This window comes from Agelaius phoeniceus, chromosome 1 (genome assembly GCF_051311805.1).
Source record: "Agelaius phoeniceus isolate bAgePho1 chromosome 1, bAgePho1.hap1, whole genome shotgun sequence".
NCBI classification, from domain to species: Eukaryota; Metazoa; Chordata; class Aves; order Passeriformes; family Icteridae; genus Agelaius; species Agelaius phoeniceus.
This window is the reverse complement of record NC_135265.1, coordinates 120,218,789-120,240,658: the sequence shown is the minus strand read 5'-3', so window position 1 is coordinate 120,240,658 and position 21,870 is coordinate 120,218,789. Positions and strand designations below refer to the sequence as shown.

The 21,870-nt window shown below is 35.5% G+C and overlaps 1 protein-coding gene across 9 annotated transcripts in view; it reads right to left on the bottom strand.

The window, feature by feature from the left end:
• Positions 1 to 21,870, bottom strand: part of C1H8orf34 (chromosome 1 C8orf34 homolog) — a 151,323-nt gene that overhangs the window by 12,931 nt on the left and 116,522 nt on the right. For 7 of the 9 annotated variants that reach the window (XM_077186321.1, XM_077186337.1, XM_077186304.1 and 4 more), the window contains 3 exons: positions 18,255 to 18,328; positions 8,031 to 8,151; positions 2,207 to 2,685 (listed from right to left, as the gene is read on the bottom strand). In XM_077186321.1, coding sequence (XP_077042436.1) covers positions 2,207 to 2,685; positions 8,031 to 8,151; positions 18,255 to 18,328 — 674 coding nt within the window. The remainder of the gene's footprint in view (positions 1 to 2,206; positions 2,686 to 8,030; positions 8,152 to 18,254; positions 18,329 to 21,870) is intronic. The other 2 variants (XM_077186314.1, XM_077186353.1) reach the window with 1 other exon arrangement.

The window sequence follows — 21,870 nt, the reverse complement described above, 5'->3', positions numbered from 1 at the left end:
GTCCCAAGCTGAGTTTCCATTATGTCAAAGGTCACTTGTGCATGTCAGAAAGGATAAATAGGGTCTGAGCTGGGTCACTAGCAGCCAAGGTACTATTGTACCCAGTGAGCAAAGAGAAAGAAAAGAATTTGTCACTTCTAGAAGGGATTTTAACAGAGGATAAGATCCTGCATAGAAATGCTGAGGTTTAACATCAGCTTTACAGTGGATTGCTGGCTGAATCTGGACATGCTATTCTAACTGGAAAATAGCATAATAATATTGCTCACTTCCTAAAATTCTTGAGACAAATCTATACATATATTAAAAGTATAACAGGACACTTACTGTGAGAGCTATCAGCAAACAGAAGTAACAAGACACGGCAAATTAAATGGAACTCTTGCTTATTATTACCATAACTACAGAAAGGCTCTGGAAGAAAGCATTTTTTAATCGTCTGCCTTTTTACAGGAAAGATCAAAAGTGGTGGGCAGACTGGATATCTCTCACACATTACATACACATAGTTTCAGGAGCATATACAGTAATTTTACTTGGCATCACATGACTGAGAATCACTTAAGAACAAGACTGCCTAAAAAAGAAGAAAAAGAGGGGTGAAGAATTTAGTCGGAGACAATAAACCCCTTCATTTCTTCTGAACATATTTTAATTAAAAATTAATTTCAATTCTCAATTTCTGGTATGAGAGGAAATTCTACCACACAAACACATCCCATACTTCAAAAGAGAACACAAAGTGATTTTTTTGGTAAAAAAAATTGTTAAAATTAAGTGTCTTTCTTTTTTTTTAAATGGGAAATGTGGCTTGAAAATATATCAACTGGCAGTAAAGACACTTTCAGGAGAACTGCAGTCACCTTCAGTCCTCATGTCTTTAATCTGGATATTCAATTCTAAGTGAAGAAACAGCTCAAGTGATGGGATTAGTGCACTGCCATTCAAACACCAAAATAAAGAGTATTTATTTCACCACCAAATTGAAGTAAGATTTCTTCCCCAAATTCTAGAATAATCTGTGCCTTATTTCCTTTCCTTCACAACAAATAATGGACATCATATAATTAATTGAAGAGTTATACTAAGTATTTAATCTCTATTTTTTCTAAAAGCAACCCTAGGCAACACTATCATAAACAACATTTGAAATTTCCTTTGGAAGTCATGAGACTGATAACACATTGTATCAAGTGTCACACCACACAGATTATTAAAACAGATGATACTCTTCAGAAACAATCTAAAGGTATGATATTATTTTAAGTCTTGGAGAAAAGGTCTCCAGATTTTGACAAATGGATTACAAAGAGATTGGTAATAATGGTGGGAACCAACATATTCCACCACTAAAAAATCAGCAGTCTAGACACATAGTTCCTTCTCAAGTCAGTATAGAAGGACTGGCATATCCTGAGAAAAGACTCACCTTTGTAAGGCATGTATAGAGATAGACAGCAGGGGTTTTCTTTCACAGGTGCTTTTATTTCCACTGCCCACACACTGAAGTTATCTTTAAGGCAGCTAAGGTTAGCAGAGGAGAATCCTACTCAGAATTTACAAGGTACTTTAACTTTTTCTTTTGTTTTGTTTTAAACAAAGACTAGTCCTATTAAGCCAATAATATGTGACAGGAAATTTTTATGCTGTAAATTAGCCTAGTTACCATGCATATAGTATTAGACAGTGATTCAACAATGTTGGACATTTTCTCTTGCAATTCAGTTTGGTGCTTGGGAAAAACCTGTCCTTTCAGTGATGCCTAACTAATAATTCCAATTGCCCAAAAATATGAAATAAAAAGTAGATCGAGAAAATATCATGCACTGCCAGTGCAGCAGGAAAAAAAATATCATGGATCATAAAGATTAGATAAAGTTTTTTTAATATTCCAGAGATATGCACCTGTTAGAAACTGTAATGCTAATAAAACTGCTATGCATTGTACAGGCAAAGCCCTACCGAGCTCATGGTAAATTTGGGGCACACAAGTGTTTCAGTATGATTTCTGTAATAATACTGACATTCTCTAATGAGTACCTCTCAAAGCTGAGGAGTATTTCCTTGCTAATTTTCTGATCATTCTATTTCAAGTTCTTTTCAGCACAGTAGGTTACATTAGGTATACTGATGTTATTTGAACATAAAATGCAATCAAGTCTTGGCATTATTAAACATAGCAAAAACATTAAATCGAAAATCTTACTTCTGATAAACTGTTTCTCTGAGTAGTGACAGTTCCAACAACATCTCCACTCACTTGCACAGAAAGCCCTGAAGCAGCACTGAGGGTCCTCCCCATTTGGCTCTTGGATGACAAAGATCTGCTTCTTTGCATGCTAATAATGCCTTCCCTATTTCCTTGGTTGCTAGGGGTAAGAGGCCGTGACAACAAGCTATTTGGGGTCATAGGTCTGCTCCCTGGAGCTGCTGGCCTCTTGGTTTGTGCACTGCTGTTTGTGACACTGGAGACCTGTGTTCTGCTGTTAGTGGGCAGCGGTGGCGATTTGCTTCCTTGGAGCTGAACATTCTTCCCTGTCGGAGTTGGCACCTGAGGCCTTGGGGTTGGGCCCTGTGCAGCTTGAAGAGCACCTTGGTGGTCAGAGGTAACTACACTGGGATGCTGGACACCAGGGCTTCTTGAGAGCCTTGCTTCTTCCCACAGTGCGAGGTCCTTCTCAATGTCTGTGCACACACACATGAACAAATGGAAAAGAAAGAAACTCACTGTCTGTTTCTCTCTGGTTTAAAACTCTCAATGATTTTCTCCAATGTCAGTGAAAACCTGAACCTGTGCAGAGAAAATCTATTCATGCTTAAAATACAAGGCATCAGAATTAACAGTGCAAATGTTTGGCAAGCATTTGCCTAAAGTTTATTTACATTTGATTCACTGCAAACACAGCTACCCTGCAGCAATGAAATATTACCTCTTCATTGACTATCAACACAACTTATAAAAATTCCTCTTGTGTCATCAAAATTATGTCTCTGTGGCTTTTGCACAGTTACTGCAAAATCAAGATTAGTAGCAAACCAAGATAGACCGGTAATGTAAACATGCCATCCTCAGCTGCAATCAAACCTGGCTCAAGGCAAAACTTTTGCTTCTGGCCCTGCTGTCTACTGCCCAACCAAAACTCTGAGGGAAGTAACAATTGAACTCTGGCATGTCTGGATTTGTGATCCTGTTTGAACCTGAATCTCGTGCCCTGGCCTGCCATCAGTGCCACAGCAGGTGATGGGGTCATGATGTCAAGAGCCCAAGGAGAAAAGGTGACAGCCATTGAGTAGTCCAACCCCTACCTTGCACACAGCCATAAGAAATAGGATCTCTTTTAAAACCACAACAGGTTAAGGACAGTGAATGAAAAGTGTTTCCTGAAATAATTTAAATCATATTAATGCTTCTAATGAATTAAATCAGAATACAGCCATCAAACTCAGGCAAGGGCAGCTGGAATTTAGGTTAGCATTGATAATATATTGAAAGTCCTTGCAAGTGCAAATGTAGAGCTTAAGAAACAGTTTAATCAAGTTTATTTTATCTTACACTACTCTTATGAATTTTCACTTTCACTGGCATGTATTCTACTGTACTTGATTTTCGTAGAGATAACTGATTATCTTTAAAATAGGAATGCCATTTCCCATTAACAAGTCACAGTCCCAGAAGCTGTAAAGTAGCAAGGCTCTACTGATTTAAACATCCATTAAGTCAGCTTGTCTAAAATAAGCATTTCGTTTTTTGTATTTTACAACAATTATTTCAGGTTCTAACTGTCCTAAAAGAAACAGATTCTAAACTGCGTATTGGAAAATGAGATTTTTTTTCATTTGTGTTTACCAGTAGGTATAAAAGGAATGTTGTATGTTAAGTAATTAAAGATGTGCTTCCTTTAACATCAACATATTTTATAAGATCTTGAAAACAGGAAATAAGCCATGCCAATTTCACATTACTAGTCTAATAAAACCTATTGCACACAATTCTAATGCTATTACTAGAAAAATTAATAAAATTGAAATAGTTGTGAAAGCCTCAGATAAAAGTGTCTCTCAACTTTTTAAAGATTAAATATTTTACTGTTAGCAAATTTCAAAACATAGTCAATATTTCTAGCACACAGTTAAGAACATTTATAATTGACCCCTTAAAATTAATTCTTTCTATTTTGAAATTACTACATCTTGAACTACTCCTCGATTATGTTTTCAGTTTGGAACTTCATGGAATCAGAGAATGGTTTGGGCTGGAAGAAACCTTAAAGGCCACCTGGTTCCAAACCCACTGGTTATAGGCAGGAATGCCTCCCACTAAAATCATGTTGCTCAGAGCTCCATCCCACCTGGCCTTGAGCACTGTTAGGGACAAGACGTCCAAAGCTTCTCTGGGCAACCTGCTCCAGTGCCTCACCACCCACACAGTCAAGAATTTCTTCTCAACATTTAATCTAAATCTCTCCTCTTTTAGTTTAAAGCCTTTATTCCTTGTCCTATCACTACATACCCGTATAAAAAGTGTCTCTCCAGCTCTCTTGCAGGCCCCTTTAGGTACTGGAAGGCCACAATTAGCTCTCCCTGTAGCCTTCACTTCTACAGGCCAAACAACCCCAAAACTCAGGCTGTGAGAGATGCTCCAGCCCCCTGAGCATCTTCATGGCCTCCTCTGGACCTGCTCAAACAGCTCTACATCCTTTTTACCTTGGGGGCCCCAGAACTGAATGCAGCACTCAGGTGGGGTCTCATGAGTGTGGAGTAGTGAATCACAGAATCACAGAATCTTCTTAATTGCAAGGGAACCACAACGATTATCAAGTCAAACTCTTCAGTTTGGCCCATATGAGGATCAAACCTTGATGGTGACCTTGGTGTTACTAGCACCAGGATCTGACCAACTGAGCTGATCTTAGAGGGGGAAGAAGCAGCTCCCTTAACCTGCTCCCTGCTCCTCTTCTGGTGCAGAATGTGTAAGATGCCTGGCAAAAAATCAGGGGCCAATAAATGATACTGCGGGCTACTGATTTAAACCAAATGAAGAATATGGTCTTGTAAAAAACCAGCCTAGTCTATTTCTTTGCAAAATTACAGAAGTCCAGCTTGCCTGTAGAGTGAATTCAGCATGCTAAAAAATAGTATGAATATTGAATGATTTAATAGAGTTAAATAAATATTATATGCTGGCTCATGTTTCCTTAATTTCATATAGCAATCAAGCCTGCAGATAAACCAATTATAATAATTGCTATACACATAATTAACATGTTTCCATAGCATAATTACTCAGTTTTATTTACACATGTTCTGTGTGATTTTGCTTTAATATAAGCTTTACAGCCAGAAAGAAAAAAAAAGTCATACATTCCCAGCTTTGCAGTATTATCTGATCCATATTAAATAACACAATTGAATTATGACTTAGGATTTTTAAAAATCCTTGTTGTGGTCATTTAAAGGAAAATAAAATGCAACAGAGCAACACAAAGGCATTTTGCTTTCAAATAAAAAAATATACAAAATAAGGATATGATTCATATGCATTTATAAACTGTTTATTTTTTTAACAGTTCTTCTTGTGATAAAATATTTTCCAGAAGTATATGAAGACCACAAAATCAGTGCAACACACCAAATTGGCAAGATACTGGAATAAACTACTAAGAAAATAATAATCTCCATTTGCTCGTGATATAAAGCAGCCATAATAGCATAAGAGCCTGGATTTTAGACAAAAAAAGATAAGAGCCATATGTAGGGAAGGAAAACTGCTCCAGTATCTGATTTTGTAAAACTGCTGCTTTCAAATGTCAAGATACTGAGGCAGTTGCTGGCAATTGGTGCTAGCTCCTAATTTAGGCACAGGCACCAAATTATGCCTTATGTTAGGAGTGATTTTTATCCAGCACATTGTCCATAAGGGAAGGCCAGGCCCCTCAAGAAGGTGCATGTGAGACAGGGGGCCATATTTCATCATTACACAGGTAATCCAAGTCATAGCTCAGGCATCTAAATTACTGCCTAGATAGGCAGCCATTCCATGGAATTAATAGGTTCCATTGCACTTGCTAAGAGAACTGAAACAAGAGACTTGCTGATATCACAGACACTTGAACTTTTGCAAATGTACAAGATAAATGAGGCTAAGCAAAACCACAGCATTATTATCTGAGGTACTCTGAACTGATTATTCACGGAAATTACGTTATTCTTGTCTTTGAGGGGAGTAATTGTCTCAAGTACCACTGGTGTTATAATAGGGCATGAATTATTCAGAATACAATAGTCCAATGTTTAATAATTGGGCTGTCTTCATGTGAAGTTTTCAGTCAGACAAAAATTACTGAATAGTAGAATGGCTGAACCTCATGTAACAACAGCTTTACTGAAATATCAGGCCCAAAGTCAAATGACAGGAACAGCACAGATGTGAGAGAGAAAATCTTGTGGGTCACACAACTACAAAAGGAATCTCAGAGATTAAGTAAAGGTACCTAGTTACTTTACAGTCAATTAAGTATTTAAAATTGCATATTCTATTGAATATTGTAGTTATTACTGTCAGCTTTGCCAAGGGACTGCATTTTCCACAGCATAATACATGCAAGAACAGCTTGTATGACCATGGAAGTGAGACCAGTTAGGACATAAATCAAAGCAGGGAGATCTTCACCAAACTCCTCCTGAGTGACAACATTAGGGAAAACAAGTGATACCTCAGTACCAGGGCCCTTGGGGTACACAGGTCCCTGCTATGCTACAAAAACCATTTTAGGGCCCTTGGGGTATACAGGTCCCTGCTATGCTACAAAAACCATTTTTGCTGCTCTCCTCATTCCCACTAGATGTTCCTGGGAGTTTCAGTTTAGAGAGAGGGCTCATGGATTTATAAATCTATTTTGGCAGTGGCTGCAGCTCTAATAGCTGTAAGCATTATGAACCTATAAAAAAAAATAGAATTACAGCATCTCTACTGTCTGACACAAAACCCACCTAAAAAGGCTTCATTTGCATATATTGTAATTTTTAGTTCGTGCTCCATTATGAGCAAAACCTATTCCTAAAAAGCTTCCCTCACTGTCCTTATAGCTTTGTCATCTGCCTCGACCTCAGCTGCAACACCCCCTTTCTAAAGAGGATACTTTAGCTTTCTCACCATTGTTATTGGCAAGATAAATATTCAAAGTATTTTAAAATATCACACCAAAAGCACTCTCTGCCTCATTCTCTAAATAACTTAGAAGAATGATCAAATAAATTTCGTTTCTACCTTCATTTTACATATACAGTCTTTTATGTCCCAGTGAAGCATTACTTTTCATAGAATTAGCCTATGAAGCTTTCACCATATGACAAACAGCATGCATAATGTAGGACTACCATAATATAGGTCTATGTCATACCTTTTAATGAAAGCTGAAGATAGAAAACATGGGTTACAAAGAAGAACAGATTGCAAGCTAAATTTTAGAATATTCCTCATTAATTTTAATAAAGCTCTGAAACATCTCTTTACCAAAAACCTCATGCTTTTTTTTTTTACTTTTCAGAAATGGTTACTCCATCAGAGATGTTGCAGATGTTCCAAGACACACTAACAGATTTCACTCAGCCAGAATTCTCATGAACAAGGCAAGTTTTTCCTGCAAAGCAATCTGTTCTCCAGTTAAAGATCCTCTGCAGCCTGCTTTTAAAGACTATTTAACAGTAAGTTAAACATCAGTACCTCCTTATTGCATAAGTCTGGGTGAAACATGAAAACAAAAGGAAGGTGCATCATTATGCTTTCAGACCACAGTATATTTAACGTGGTTTAATTACTGTTTAAGTAGTGTACTTACAGCGATTACAGTAAAGTTCATTACATCTACAAATAAAACACCAACTGTGTTTTCTTCAATTAAAAAAAAAAAGTTTTCATCTGTTTTCATCAGCGTGTGAGTTAGATAATTTTTTCCTTCATCTGAAATATTGGCAGAGCAAGCTGGGTGAATACTTCTAGGCATTTTATGGTTCCTTGATCCCATACATACCAGCTAGGTGTTTTTCCATGGTCTGAAGTTCTTTTGCTGCTAAGGAGTCCTTTAGGAGTTTCTGCCTTGGGGAACCTCCAGGTCTAACACTCACAGCATCCAAGGTCCAAACTGTCTGAGACTTACACAGATAAAAAGAAAATGGAATGCTTTGAATCCAGTTTCATATTTATAAAATAAACAATGAAAAGAGTGATGTCCCCATATAGGATCAGGAATCTGGAGCTTATTATGTAGAATATACAAAATTTTATGCAAAACACTACAAAATATAATTTCTTAACATACATAAAATAAATAGTAAGAATTAGTTAAAAGAAGCAGTTCTAAAATAACTCAGAGATACACCTTCACATAAGCTCTTGCTCTATGCTGAGACATCATAACAGGACAAATTCCTCAATGAGTTACATTCTCTGCAGTTCCAATTATTTGGTAAGCACATTTTTTAAATTACCATAACATTTGGCTCAGCATCTCTGCAAAGCTGCACTTCTGGGAATATCCTAGAATTTCCTAATCAAAATTTCCAGTACTGTTTTGTCACTGCATGAAGTATTCCTTTCAGAAAAAGCTAAATCATCAGGGTTTGAATTACCAGTCACCATACCAGTTTGAAAGGGTTGTCAGCAAACAGACCATTGCCCCAGTCTCTTCTTTATTGAACACTGTGGTATTCAAAATTATTTGCTTTTTCTGGAATCCACTAAATATAGTTTTAGGAAATTTTTGTAAGACATACTCTCATAGTAAACGTGATAGATGTGTACGGGAAATGCACAGTAAAACATATGACCAATTGTGCAAGATTTGCTCATGAAAAAAAACCCAAATAAAAACAAAAACTAAAACATCAATTAAATAATTCTTGACAGTCTATCTGAAATAAATTTTACATTATAACCTCACATAAACATTTTATTTGTAGTGTAGGAAGTTTTGCTAGTTTCCTAAAGAAACAAGGCTTATGCAATGTTCACATTTTCATTCACCTCTTACTAATTTTTAAATCTTTCATTAAATACCAAGCAAATTTAGAGAGGCCACTGTTTCAAAAACATTAAGCTGAAGTAATTTCAGGGAGAAGAATGATTGATCAGAGGAGGGGGACCCAAACTGGTGGCCCCATTCACAGAGGGCACACGAGACTCCACAGTCCATCAGGCTGGAGCTGCATCACAGCTGACACGGGGCTGCTGTGGATCACTGCCCACAGTGATGGCACTTCCCTGGACAGACTCTTATTCCACAGGGAAAGGTGCAGCACAGTTTAAAGGATGAACATGAAAATATAGGTTTGGTATCATCTCTGTTCACAAAAAAAAAAAAAAAAAATAGAAGTGCTTTAAACAGTGTAGCTGCCTTCCCTTTTAGAAAAGTAGGCATAATTCTACAGAAGTAAAATATATATATATGGGATATATTTTACATCATTCTTAATCCATTCAAAATAAACTCTGCTTTGAATGCAAGTGATCATTGTGAACCATGCATCTTTAAAATAAGATAACACAGATTTATATTTTTAAAGCAATAGCTATACTGTAATGCTGTTTATATGTATGCAAAAAAGCCCAATCACATTTACCAGCATACAAAACAGTTTGAAGCAGCAGGTAACTCTGTTCTTATTAATTAATAAAATTTTCAGAACAGTAAAAACATTTTTTTAATTTTCCAAATGTTTTTTTTAATGCTAATTTTTCCCTGGTTAAGGTTACCCGTATTTAACCCATGTAAATACAGAGGAATAGCTGAGTAAAACAGTAAATAACTCAGAAGTGAAGGCACCTTCAAACACTTTTATTTCAGACATATCACTAGACCTGATTTGCTTGTTCCCCTAAGAGGTTTTGAGCATTTTTGATTTGGGTCTTCACTGTAAATTCTCCATCCAAACAGCAACTGGGATTGTTGAGTTCACTACAGAATATTAATCTCTACTAAATTACATTACTAAATAATTATTTCAAATGGATATTAATTATACAATATCTATCTCTAAATGGAAGAATATATTATTCTACGATCAGTTCCTCTGAAATAAATGAAATTAAATAAGAGATGGGAAGGAGGAAAAGGTATTGGAGTAAGAAAACTCCAATTTTTCAGTTTCTGAAACTCTGAAAAATTTGAGTAAGAAAACTCCAATTTTTCAGTTTCCAACCTATTTTTAGATATTCTTTGTCCCTAGATTTTTATGGTGGAAAAAGAACATTTTTATTTGCATTTTACAGGGTATATTTTCATATCTGGGAAAAAGCATGAGGAAAAAAAACCTCCAGGGTTATAAGGATTAATCCTTTTTTGAATATACAATTTCATTCATAAATACAACTTTGATGAATATGGGATAAAATATAGCCAGTGGTCTGTGTCAATAATTGACAACCAAATTACCCATCTATTATTCTTAGACTGGACTATTCAAGCTTATTATAGCAAATTACTATCAGATTTCAGTAACTCCTTGACCTCCTTAAAACATACTTCCAAAGGTTAGCCTGATGAGATGATTTCACTTTCCATGTCCTGGAAATGCTTCTGGAAATGGAGTTATCTTTCTCTTCTACAAACCTCTGCTGGTTTTGGGTAGATTTTGCTTTTACTGTACTTCTTCCCTTTATGCACAGTAGTCATGTAAGACCCATGCAAAATCAAGGTGACTGAGTACAGGAAGCTCTCCACTGTTACATATTCAAGCTCCTTTTCAGATACACAGTTCCAACACTCTGAAACCGGAACAACTTTGGATGAATTTTCCCCCAAATTTTGTAACTCTTCCTGCACATCTTCTATTTTATGTAATATCGTAAGCTTTTGACATTTTTCAGGCAATAGCTTCACAAAAGATCAGAACAGTATTGCTATAGTTTCTATGGAAGATGAGACATTTATTATTAGCAATTTCATTTCATAACAAATTATATGCTTATAATAATAGTAACTTCCAATTAAATGCTTACCTAATAGAGAATTTAAATGATCTGGGGAAAAAAGGGTATAAGAATTCATTAAAACTGTACTGTAAGCATTTTTTGTTCTTTCTCTGAAGCTAAATATTCTACGGCTATAATCAACAACATTTTTGGAGGAAGGCCCAGGTAATTTTTGTACATATTTCTAAATAACACTTAGCATTAAAAAATATTTTTTAACATTTTAAGACTATGAGTTCATCTAGGTGCATAAACACAGACAGAGGTCCTTAGTGTCTCCAGCAAACAATTTATGCAACAAATCTTCTATTCCTAGAAGATAAGCACAAGCTGAAAGTAGGGAGATGTTATCAAGAAAGCTTTGGAAGCAGGTCAATTCAAATGCAAGGATAAATGAATTTGTACAGCCCTTGCAGAATTCCCTGATGTGCCTTCTCTCCAGTGGATACATAGCAGCAGTTTAAATATGTCACTTAGGAAAGAGATTCAGGCTTGCAAACCATTTATTTAAACATTCTTACTGCACTTCACCAAAACTTATCCCTTGTCTGCTAGCCAGGAACTGCAGAGATGAAACACTAATGTCAGTTAACTTTAGTGATAATCACAGCAGACTGAATGTAGTTGAAAAATACAGCATGTATGTATGAAGTATGCGCATGGAATCCTTCCAATTATTTCAGCATCTTCCAAACTCCCATTGCCCTTGCTCATTCATTACGCTTTATAAATATTAGCACAAAATTTATAAATGGCCTATCTGCATTAACAGGATTAATGAGATCTAAGTATGAGGATGTTACTGAAAGACATTCTTGTCTTTCTAAATTGCAGAAACAACTCTGTGTCCTGTTCATCACTTTCAAACTTTGAAGGTGAGGCAGTGAGCTCTGCACCAGAAATATGTTCAAACAAAGTACTTGGGATACATTTGTCAACTTTGAAGGTCAAGTCCCTGTCAATTTCTTAAGTGACTTTCTTCATGTATCATCATCATTTCTTCACATACATTACATTCATTATTGTTTTTATCTTCCTTATATCCCTTGGCCAAATTACCACTCAAATAAAAAATTACACACAATAAGGTCAGAAATAATCCCTCTCATCACTGATTCCCCAAACTTCTGGAAAATACCATAACTTATCAGGAATATCACAGTGGAACAGAAAAAAAAAATTAAAGAGGTCATGAATAAGAAAGTTTTTTCAAGCTCACTCTCTGTGCTTCAATCTGCAGCACAATGCAACACAGCATGAATAAGTACAGCTTTTGTCCCTCAAAAAAAGCCAGTGCAGATGTGAATATTTTCATCTCACTGTTGAGCTGAATTGACCTGGGCTATGTAATACCCAGTGACACCTGGTGAGTTCTACAGAGGTACAGCTTTTCAGAACAGCTAAGACCAAGATTTAGGACTCTAGCTTACACCACCTGAAAATCAAGTACTTATTAGAAAATAAATTATTCTTCCCTACTGGCCAAAAAAAGTGTTAATAAACTATTCAGCATGTATTTCTATGCCATTTTGGTCTGTTTCAGAGTAAAAACAAGATATTCCTGTGCATGCCTAGTGGATGTGGAAGACTACCTAAACTGAATGATAATTATGAAATGAGTAAAACATGAAACCAAATTAGTTAGCAAACTTGTAAGTATATGAAAAGTGATTTTATTGTACTTTAGATTCTACTTGGTTTTGCTAATCAAATGGAAATTTTATTGATAGCTTCAGGAGATAAAAGTTTAAGGAATACACCTGGGCTTAGCTTTCTACGATAACATAGCTTTTCTTTGCTGAATAGCTTAAATATCTTAAATAGATATTTGACAGAGATCCCTCTAAATTAAAACAAAACAAAACAAACAAAAATACCCCCACAACCCAATACCTCTTTATTGAACCATTTGTTTACGAGTGTCCCTCCCACTCTGGCCAAGCAGATGGCAAGTACAGATATTCTGCAGCAGAATTAAATATTTCTTGACAGTCTATCTGAAATAAATTTTACATTATTACCTCACCAAAACATTTTGTCTGTAGTCTAGGAAGTATTAAAAAAATATTTTTTGTACAATATTTTCTTTAACTGCACTTTCTATAAAGAGGTCACCCAATATTTGATGTTTCAGCTTCCATAATCTGTTCAAGGACATAAGGTGAGCAAACCATCTGATACTGTAAAAATACAAGGCTTCTCAGAGCTCTGTTACAATATCAGCTGCCACCTCTAATCCCCTCTTCCACATTAGGGCCTGTTCTACTTGAAATGCCGTGTAATTGAAATTACAAGCTTTTGGCTTCCCGTGGCAGTCAGCCAGCAGCACATTTTACACTAAACCTTATACTAAAAAAATTATACTCCGAGTTAACTTACACACAGTTTTTCTGTTTACAGGAAAGCAGGAAGGAGGAAATGTCTGGTCACCTGGGAATCACATTTGTTTCAGTTTTTGAAATGCAACCAGAATAATTTTTTCTAAACTTCAATTCTATTTACTGTTATTTGGATTAGTATTTCTGAATTTGTCATGCCCAAGAACACAAAATTTTAGCCAGGTAAAAACAAGGCATTAATTGATTTCCTTTTCTTACATATATTTTTCCAAAGTTCAGAATATTCTTTCAATTTCGAATTATAGTCTAGAAGATGAAATATTTTCTAATAAGAATATTTTCACCCAATAATTTTTTTCTCTTTTTTTTTCCTGTATATAAAAAAATCTATGTGTAGTTTATGGATTTTGTTTGACATAAGGGAGGTCTCAACCAAATTTGGTCCAGGATATGCAATTCAATCTACTTACCTAACTACTTGCAGGAGTAATCACTTATTTCCCAAGAACCCTGTGTCTTGGTTCAGGGCAAATTTGGGAGAGAACTCTTAAAGGGGTTCTTTTAGGAAAGCAGATTCAATCAGCTTTCAATATTATGCTTTTCTAACCATCCTATATTGATAAATTACCTAACTGTGGTTAAACATACACATTTGTGTAGGGATTTTTTTACTACCTGGGGAAGAGCTGAAGAAGTCTAATATTAACTTTTTATTTTTATAGAAGATTTAAATTTTGAAGTTAAAATCTGAAATTTCACCTCTAAGCTCCTGAATTTCTATATAATTACAAAATTCAGCTTGGATTTGAAAACTTTTGTATCGGAACACACCAATTTGAACATAAATATGTTCATAAATTTCTAATTTGAACATAAATGTGCACATAAATATGATCTAAATATGATCTTTCTACTTTCCTACTACCACAAAGTTGCACTGCTGTTGTTCCTGATGTGGCAGTGCTATCTTGAAATAGCTATTTGAATGAATAAACTGCTAAATGCCAAACAGTGACCCCAACCCAGTAAATAGTTTATAGATTTAATTAAATGCAGAAGTTTGGATGATTTCTGTTGATTATACTCAAACAAGTAATTCAGTTACTTCATATTATTGTTCTAGGGGAAAAATGGGAAAAGCTATGAAAATTTCTAACAAATAGAACTGAAATCATGCAACATTGTAATATTATTGTATTCAACATATATTGACAGCAAGAATAAAGGCTTAGTTTTTCCTTGTGCATGAAGCTTAAAGTTTTTACAAACTGAATTAAAGAATTTATGCATTCATCACAGAAAACCCATGTCTGTATTTCTTCTATGAAAGCAAATAATATGTCTCAAAGCAGTAGGGAATACAGGAAAAAAATATTTAAAACAAAACACTTCTATAAAACACTTTATTACAGTATTTTTTGCACAGTAATAAAGAGCAAAAACCAAAGGCACATTCATGCAGAAATGCTTTTTGCAGTTGGACAACTTTTTCTTCCAGTTTCTGCTGCATTTGGATTGCTTTGCCTTACATGGATAATTTACAAAGAAAAATATACCTTTTTATGTGCACGTGCAAGGCAAGATTCACATAAAAATTCCCAAAAAGTAAGCATAAGTCCTGTTAGATCCAGGTGGTAAAAGAAACAAGTCAGAGAGAAGGCAAAGGCTATTCCATGTGATCTGCTCAGTGATTGTGCCCTGTTTCTATCTGTTAGTGACTGCAAAGTTAGCAGCTTCCTCTGCAACTCTGCTTTTCCATTTCTGCTAGAATTCCAGGCCACTTAAATTTTTCCTAGTATACCTTCTGTATTTTCTTAGACTCTTGTTTTACTTTATATTTCTGGAAAAGTTCTAAACATTTGGCTATCAAACTTTGATACACTTTTGATACAAACACTTTTCACCACAGTGAAAAAATCTCAAGAAAAAGATTTTGCATTTTGCCCGGCACTTTTTGTTACACAAAAGTATTTGCCAGGCAGTAAACTAGGATTTCTAAGGATGTTTTGAATGCTTGTTTCCACTTTGAATTCTTACAAAACACTCGGGGAAAGTGCTGATTCCTGTAAATACTTCAACCAGCTTTTTGCCAGCTTTACTCACTTATTTGCCCAGAATGGCTTGTTTGGGGGTGTGCAGCCACTAAAATCTAAGTTTTCAATTTTTCCAACATTAACTCTTTTAATGAAAAATACAGCATAGCAAAATATTCTCTTTTAAAAAGTATAAATAAAAAGGTCTAACTACAAAAACCAGGGTATTCAGAAATAGAACAGTAAAAATATACAAAGCTGCAAGAAAATCATAATATAACCATAATGTAAATTACATGAAACATGTAACATACGTAGATGTTGCATATCTCTTTTGAGTACCAGTATCCAGATTGTTTTAGTATCCACATTAAAGATCTTACAAGTGGATTCATTCATGGGACATGAAAAAAAAAGAGCCCAAAAGTTTTTTCTGAAAATCCTTATGCATAATTCTTACTCTTTTGTCCTACAATTTTTCTCACAACACTTATCCTCTGAAGGCCAAGGCACCTTTGAGGAAAATTTGTCAAATATACATTAGCAGAGAAGAATTTATACAATCATCTATTTAACTAGCCACAAACACAAATTAGCCTATTGGAATGCAGTATCAATATAAAACATTGCACACCTTGACCCATGTCAGGATTTTTTACCTGTAATATGCACATTTGAGGGAATACCATGAATCAATTTATCAAATTCATGAGAAAAGTCTGATCAACATAGTATTCTATTTTTCCCGCATCTTGCATCTCATAAAATATCTAAAAATCATTCAAGTCATGAAAATATATTTTGGTATCAATTCTGTTTATAGGCATAGGTCTTACTACTTTGAAAGATTGTGGAAATCCATTTCAAGATCACATTTATCTCCACAGCCTTCCTATGAGGCATCTCAATTTTATATCTATATTTTGTATGTCAAGATTGCCAAAGAGATAAGTCTCATGGAAAATTATTAGGGGAGCATGGAACAGATCTCTCCTTTGGAGCCCTGAAAGGCAAGGAGAACTGTTGGGTCATTTGTTTCTTTTTGAGGAGAGACAGTTACAGAGAAAGCCTTGGACAGCTGACTTTAATTCTGGATATCAAGCCGTTATAAAGAGACAAAAGTACAGAATCAGCTAGCTACACTCCATTTAAGCAAGAACAGTAAGACACAATACACCAGAAAAAACCCCCAAAGAGTATGAACTGGCTCCTTAGAAACTTAGGCAAAGTAGTTTTTCAAGAGTTTGGGAATGTGAAATGACCTGCCTTTGCCCTGAGGAGAGGATGGATGGGCAGAGCAAGAGCTGCAACTGCTCTCGTCTCTCTTTGCAGCCCTGGTAATTACAACACCAGCCAGCTTTCAGGGACTCAGCCCAGGGAATCCTACTGCCTCTGGCAGTTCCATCCTCCCAGCAACCTCAAATAAGCCTGGAACTACCAGAGCATGAAATGAACACAGATACATATTGTTTGTTTGCTCCTAAGCCTGCACACACACAGAGCATACATGTGAAACTGTTCAGCTGAAGGCTGTACCTTTCTGTAACAAGATTTTGCTAAAAAGCATAATTAACTTTTGTTCTCTTTGTATTTTTTCTATGTAATTCAATTAATTTGTTTCTCTCTCCGTATGTTACATGTCTGCAGAATTACTAAATCAAAATTTGTAGCTATGAGTCCAAATCAATAAGGAAATGTGAGTTCTGAAAACGCTGAAAAATTTATTTTACTCCTCTATTTGCTGGTGGGAAGCAGAAAGGAGGTTTGAAAAAGCAGCTCCAACCAACACCAGCTGAAGTTGTTCTTTACTCTTTTTGCCCAATACCAGCAAATGCTCTGTGAGGTTCTTGCACTCCAAGTTCTCAAAGAGCTTTAGGAATTGATCTGGAACTCCATATCCCTCAACTGTCTTGATAAATAATCTGGTTGTAAATACTTCATGTTCAATGAAAACTATCTAGCTTTATTCACACTGCTTAATCAGCTGCCTGAAAGACTGCAAGACCAATCTGCACTGCCATTTTTCTTCTTTCTTTATATTGCCCTTTTTTCCTTAGCTAACAAATACTGAGTCCTTCTTTCTCCTCCTATATTAACATTAAAGTGTGCTATTAAGCAGTATTGCTGAACAGACAGAATAGGAATTAATGTGTCCTCTTACACTTGTCTAAAATTTTGCAAAAAGGAACAACTATTGTAAATTTATTTGCCTTAGGGAAAAGAAAAAAAAAAAAAAACCACAATCCTTTTTTTAGCCTACATTCAAACTCCTGCTGCAATACTAATAGCACCAAAATTACGATTATATAATTCTTTAAAAATTATTTTACTGCTGGTTATGTTTTCCACAAACTGCATATCTGCAGAGATTTCCTAAAGTTTCAAAAGAAAAGAACAGATGGAGATATTACCAAGCATAATATTGCATTCTTTTAAAATATACAAATAAACTAGCCACAAATTTTAACTAAATTGTTCATATTAGTTTTCAAGCAAATGGTGATAGAAATCTAAATTATAGTTGAGATATCAAAATTTCATATTTCAGAATGAAATTTAGAGTTTGAATTATTTTGTTCTCTTCAATTTTTAAAACTGAATATTATCTGGCAAGATTAGTATTTGACTAGCATTTAAAAACATAAAGAATATGTATAAAATTACTGCACTTCCAATGGGCAAGCCCAACATGTGGTTTTGTAGATTATAATAACGTATTTCAAAATACCCCCTTTCCTAGAATGAAAAAATTAAAGCAGAGAACTGAAAATCCAGAAGGGTTACGTAAATTTTGGTTTTTTTCTCTCTAGGATGACAGTGCTGGCAAACACAACTCTTATCTCTATGCAAAATCTATCTTTTATGAAACTAATTTTAAAAATTACAGGATTACCCATAAGGGAAGGTACTTACAGATGCTGTCACTTGAGAAGCACTCTGAAACTCATTAATATCTTCTGTGAGCGTTTCAACCCCAGGTACTTGAGCTGTTCCAAAGAGGTACAAGAGAAATGTAAATCACTCTAATCAAGTAAGTGTTAGTCACTTTGAAAATGTAATGCCTAAAAATTTACTGCTGGGAAGGTAAACGTGGCTATTGCAAATGTGCTACTTTTCAGTTACAGTTCAATGGATTTTATTTTATGTCTGATCTTAATTTACAATCTTAATGCAACATGGAACAGAGTCTCTAAGATGACTAGAGTGATAAGCAAGCTTCCTTCAGTGGCCAAGGTATCTTCTAGGTTCTTTATTCACTTTACTCTTTAAACTAAATAGTGTTTACCCTTTACACAAGGGAGTAGTGGATCTCCAGCTTTAATAAAATGGATAAAACTATATTCAATTAATTCAGTTAAAATTTCTGAAGTAAAAGGATTTGGACAATTTAGACAATATTTAAAAGCCTTGAAAATATAACTTTTGCCCATATTGCCACATTTTAAAATGACAGAATTTTGTGAGGAGTCTAAAATGTCTCTTTGATGCATGTATAATTACTTAAAACAGATTTTATGCAACCCTGTCAGAGAAAGAAATTTCCAAGTAACATTCCATGCAGTTTCACTCTTTGCCTAGCACTCTTCTAAGGCACTTAGATGCTGCATCAGCAGCCCAACAAAAGAAGATGTCCTGATCTTCCCTGTGTTCTGCTGTCATTCTGACACTTAGCAGGGTCCTTATGTTTCCAGAATCCAATTTGCTAAATATCTCAGACTATCCTTACTATGAAAGCACAACTTACTGTGAAGTGTGGCAACTGTGGTTACCAATTCATTTGCAAAAAAATTGATGTGGAGGGCAAAGAGGTGATGATAACACAAAGTTATGATCAGGGAATTGTGTGGGAATTGAGAGATGATGCCACACTTTTGCCATTGCCTTATCTAGTTCTCAATCTTAATTCCCACATATTTGCATCCTTAATTTTTTACCCTGGTCATGCAGTTCCACCCAGAACAACACTATATGTGTTTCATATGTTCATGTTTTCATTGAACATCCCCAATTCCAAACTTTTCCTCTACATCCTCATGTCTCTTGAACTTTCTACTATAATGACACTTGAAAGGAAAAAAAAAAACAAACAAAAACAAACAAACCAACCAGAATACAAACACCCCAAAAAAGCAGTGACTCCTATTTGAAAGGAATAAACTACTGATGTGAAATTTGCTCTAGCAAAATTTATTTAGCAAACTAAGTATTATATATCACAATATAATCTGTAGAGCTGTAGATGTAACAGCACAATAAAATGGGAAATACCTGCACATTTGGCATAAGAGGCATAAGTACCACAGAGCCTATTATCTTTGGTCCAATATTATTCCAGGGGGATTCACAAAAGAAACAAGTCTTTGCCCACACCCCAGAAATATGTGGAGTTGCACAATACATGCAAAGAAACTCACATAATAAACAGCTTTTCACAGATACTTGAGGAGTGGCTTAGAAGTCTTGTACTTTTTATTTATCCTATATTAGGAGATTACTCCCTAATACATTACTGCATTTTAAACTTACTTCTGCAAGGATGCACAGACTGCAAAAGCTGTATTTGCAATAACATCTTTTTTTCCTGCCTTATATCATGGCTTCGCTCAAAGGGTAAGGTACATTTCAGCAGAAGAGAATGAAACAAGTAAAACAAGGTTGTATGGTACTTATAGGAAATTGGGAGTAAATGAACAATTATCCCTAAGGGATACTATTTCTACATATCTAAAAGCCCCCCAAAATACTGAAGTGAATTGCTTCTACAATCCCACCAACCTGAAAAACACATTGGGGGCTGTTGCATGTAGATTTTTCTGGATCAATTCTGTTGTAGTGTGTATCTTTTGAAGCCTCAGCAATTCTCCCCATCCACCTCCACAGAACAAGAGCAAGGCTCAGTGGAGAACTGACCAAAGAGACAAACCAGACAAGCTTGGCATGTACAGGGAAAGTTTGCTATGCAGTCATCTATGCTGCTGCTTCTGATCAAAATCAAGAACCTATTAAATTCTTCCCTGAGTTCATTCTTGTGAAGTGGTCTAATGAAAAAGGGAAACATTTTTGAGAGGTATAGTTTAGGACAGTGGAAAGAAACTGCAGCTTTAAGTGTCTTGTGTTTTTCTATCTTGAGACCTGATTCCTACCTCTCATTTTTACTACTTAGATCAAACACAAGCCTGTCCAATTCAGCAGGATTATCCTAGAGGGAAATCAGTGTAGTGGTTAAGTAGAACCAGATCCAGATTGTCAGCAGAGTCAATATAGTGTCTGATGCTGCACATGATCTTCTCACATAAGCTCCTGCATTAACTTTAGAAGGTGGAATTGCTTAAAATGAGGCTTATTTATAAGGGCTGTTAGATCAGATGTTCTGCCCAATTACTTCTGAGCTTAGTTCATCTGAAATTCACAGGAGAGATGTTCCAGATCTAACAACAGAAACAGATCATTATCTAAAGAAAGCTACTCTCAACTTTGTTGTGCATCAGCACCTTGCTTGCTTATTCTTGAATGAATGGTTTGCATCAGCACTTCCCATTGCACTTTTCCCTCATTAAGGTCACTGATACTGATAAATAGCAGAACATAAATTCAAATAAACCTGGTAAGTGAAGCTTGCTAGTCACTATTTCATGATGTAATACATCTGTAAGAGGACATAACTAAAAATTCACTGCAATAATGCCTTGGTTACTTAGGGTTTTTTAACAATATCTTTATGGGGTTTTTTTTCAATCATCCTCTCATACATAATAATATTTATTGGAAATAAGTATCAGATGCAAAGAGAGCAAATATTGTGCTGCATTTACAGGGAGGATTGATAGAATGGGCAGTTGCCTGAGTTCTGTGTCTGTTTATAGTCTGTACCTACTTGTGAAATCCAGCTGTGTTTTTTTTTCAAACTGAAGTGTAACACTAGCCAACATTTTAGGAAAAAAAGACTCAACCATATGTTACAAAACACTGAACATTTCTGAGGGCACCTCTTGACAGAAATTTGGCATTACCTTACCATCGACCTCAATATTTTTGCCCGAGAGCCCTTGTTATTTTCTAGCTACATGACTAACAGGTCCATGTATATTCATAGACAGATAGATGTGTGCCCCACCTTCCTATCTAAATTTTACTCCCTGCATCTTATTGAATGTGGTGTTTTTTTAAAGAAAGCATCTTCCATCTTCTCTGTAGCCATATTGACTGCAGAGTATTCAGAAGCACATGAAGTGGCTGAAGGTAGAACAGCTGCAGCACTTTTGTGCTCCACATTCTGTGACCATGAAAGATCCAGCTCCAATATTACACAGCATCCAGTATTTTCTGATAGTTTCACCTTCTTTAATCCTGGTATTGCTGCCACTTAGCAACACTTAACCATTTAATTGAAGCCTGCAATTTTATAACACGACATGGCAAAGCGGGCATACTTTCACTTCAGGAGCAAAGGTACACAGGAAGGAATATGCAAGGACGAGATCTGTTCAAAAATTATTTTGTGAACTGTAGAGCTTTTTCCCACATGTCT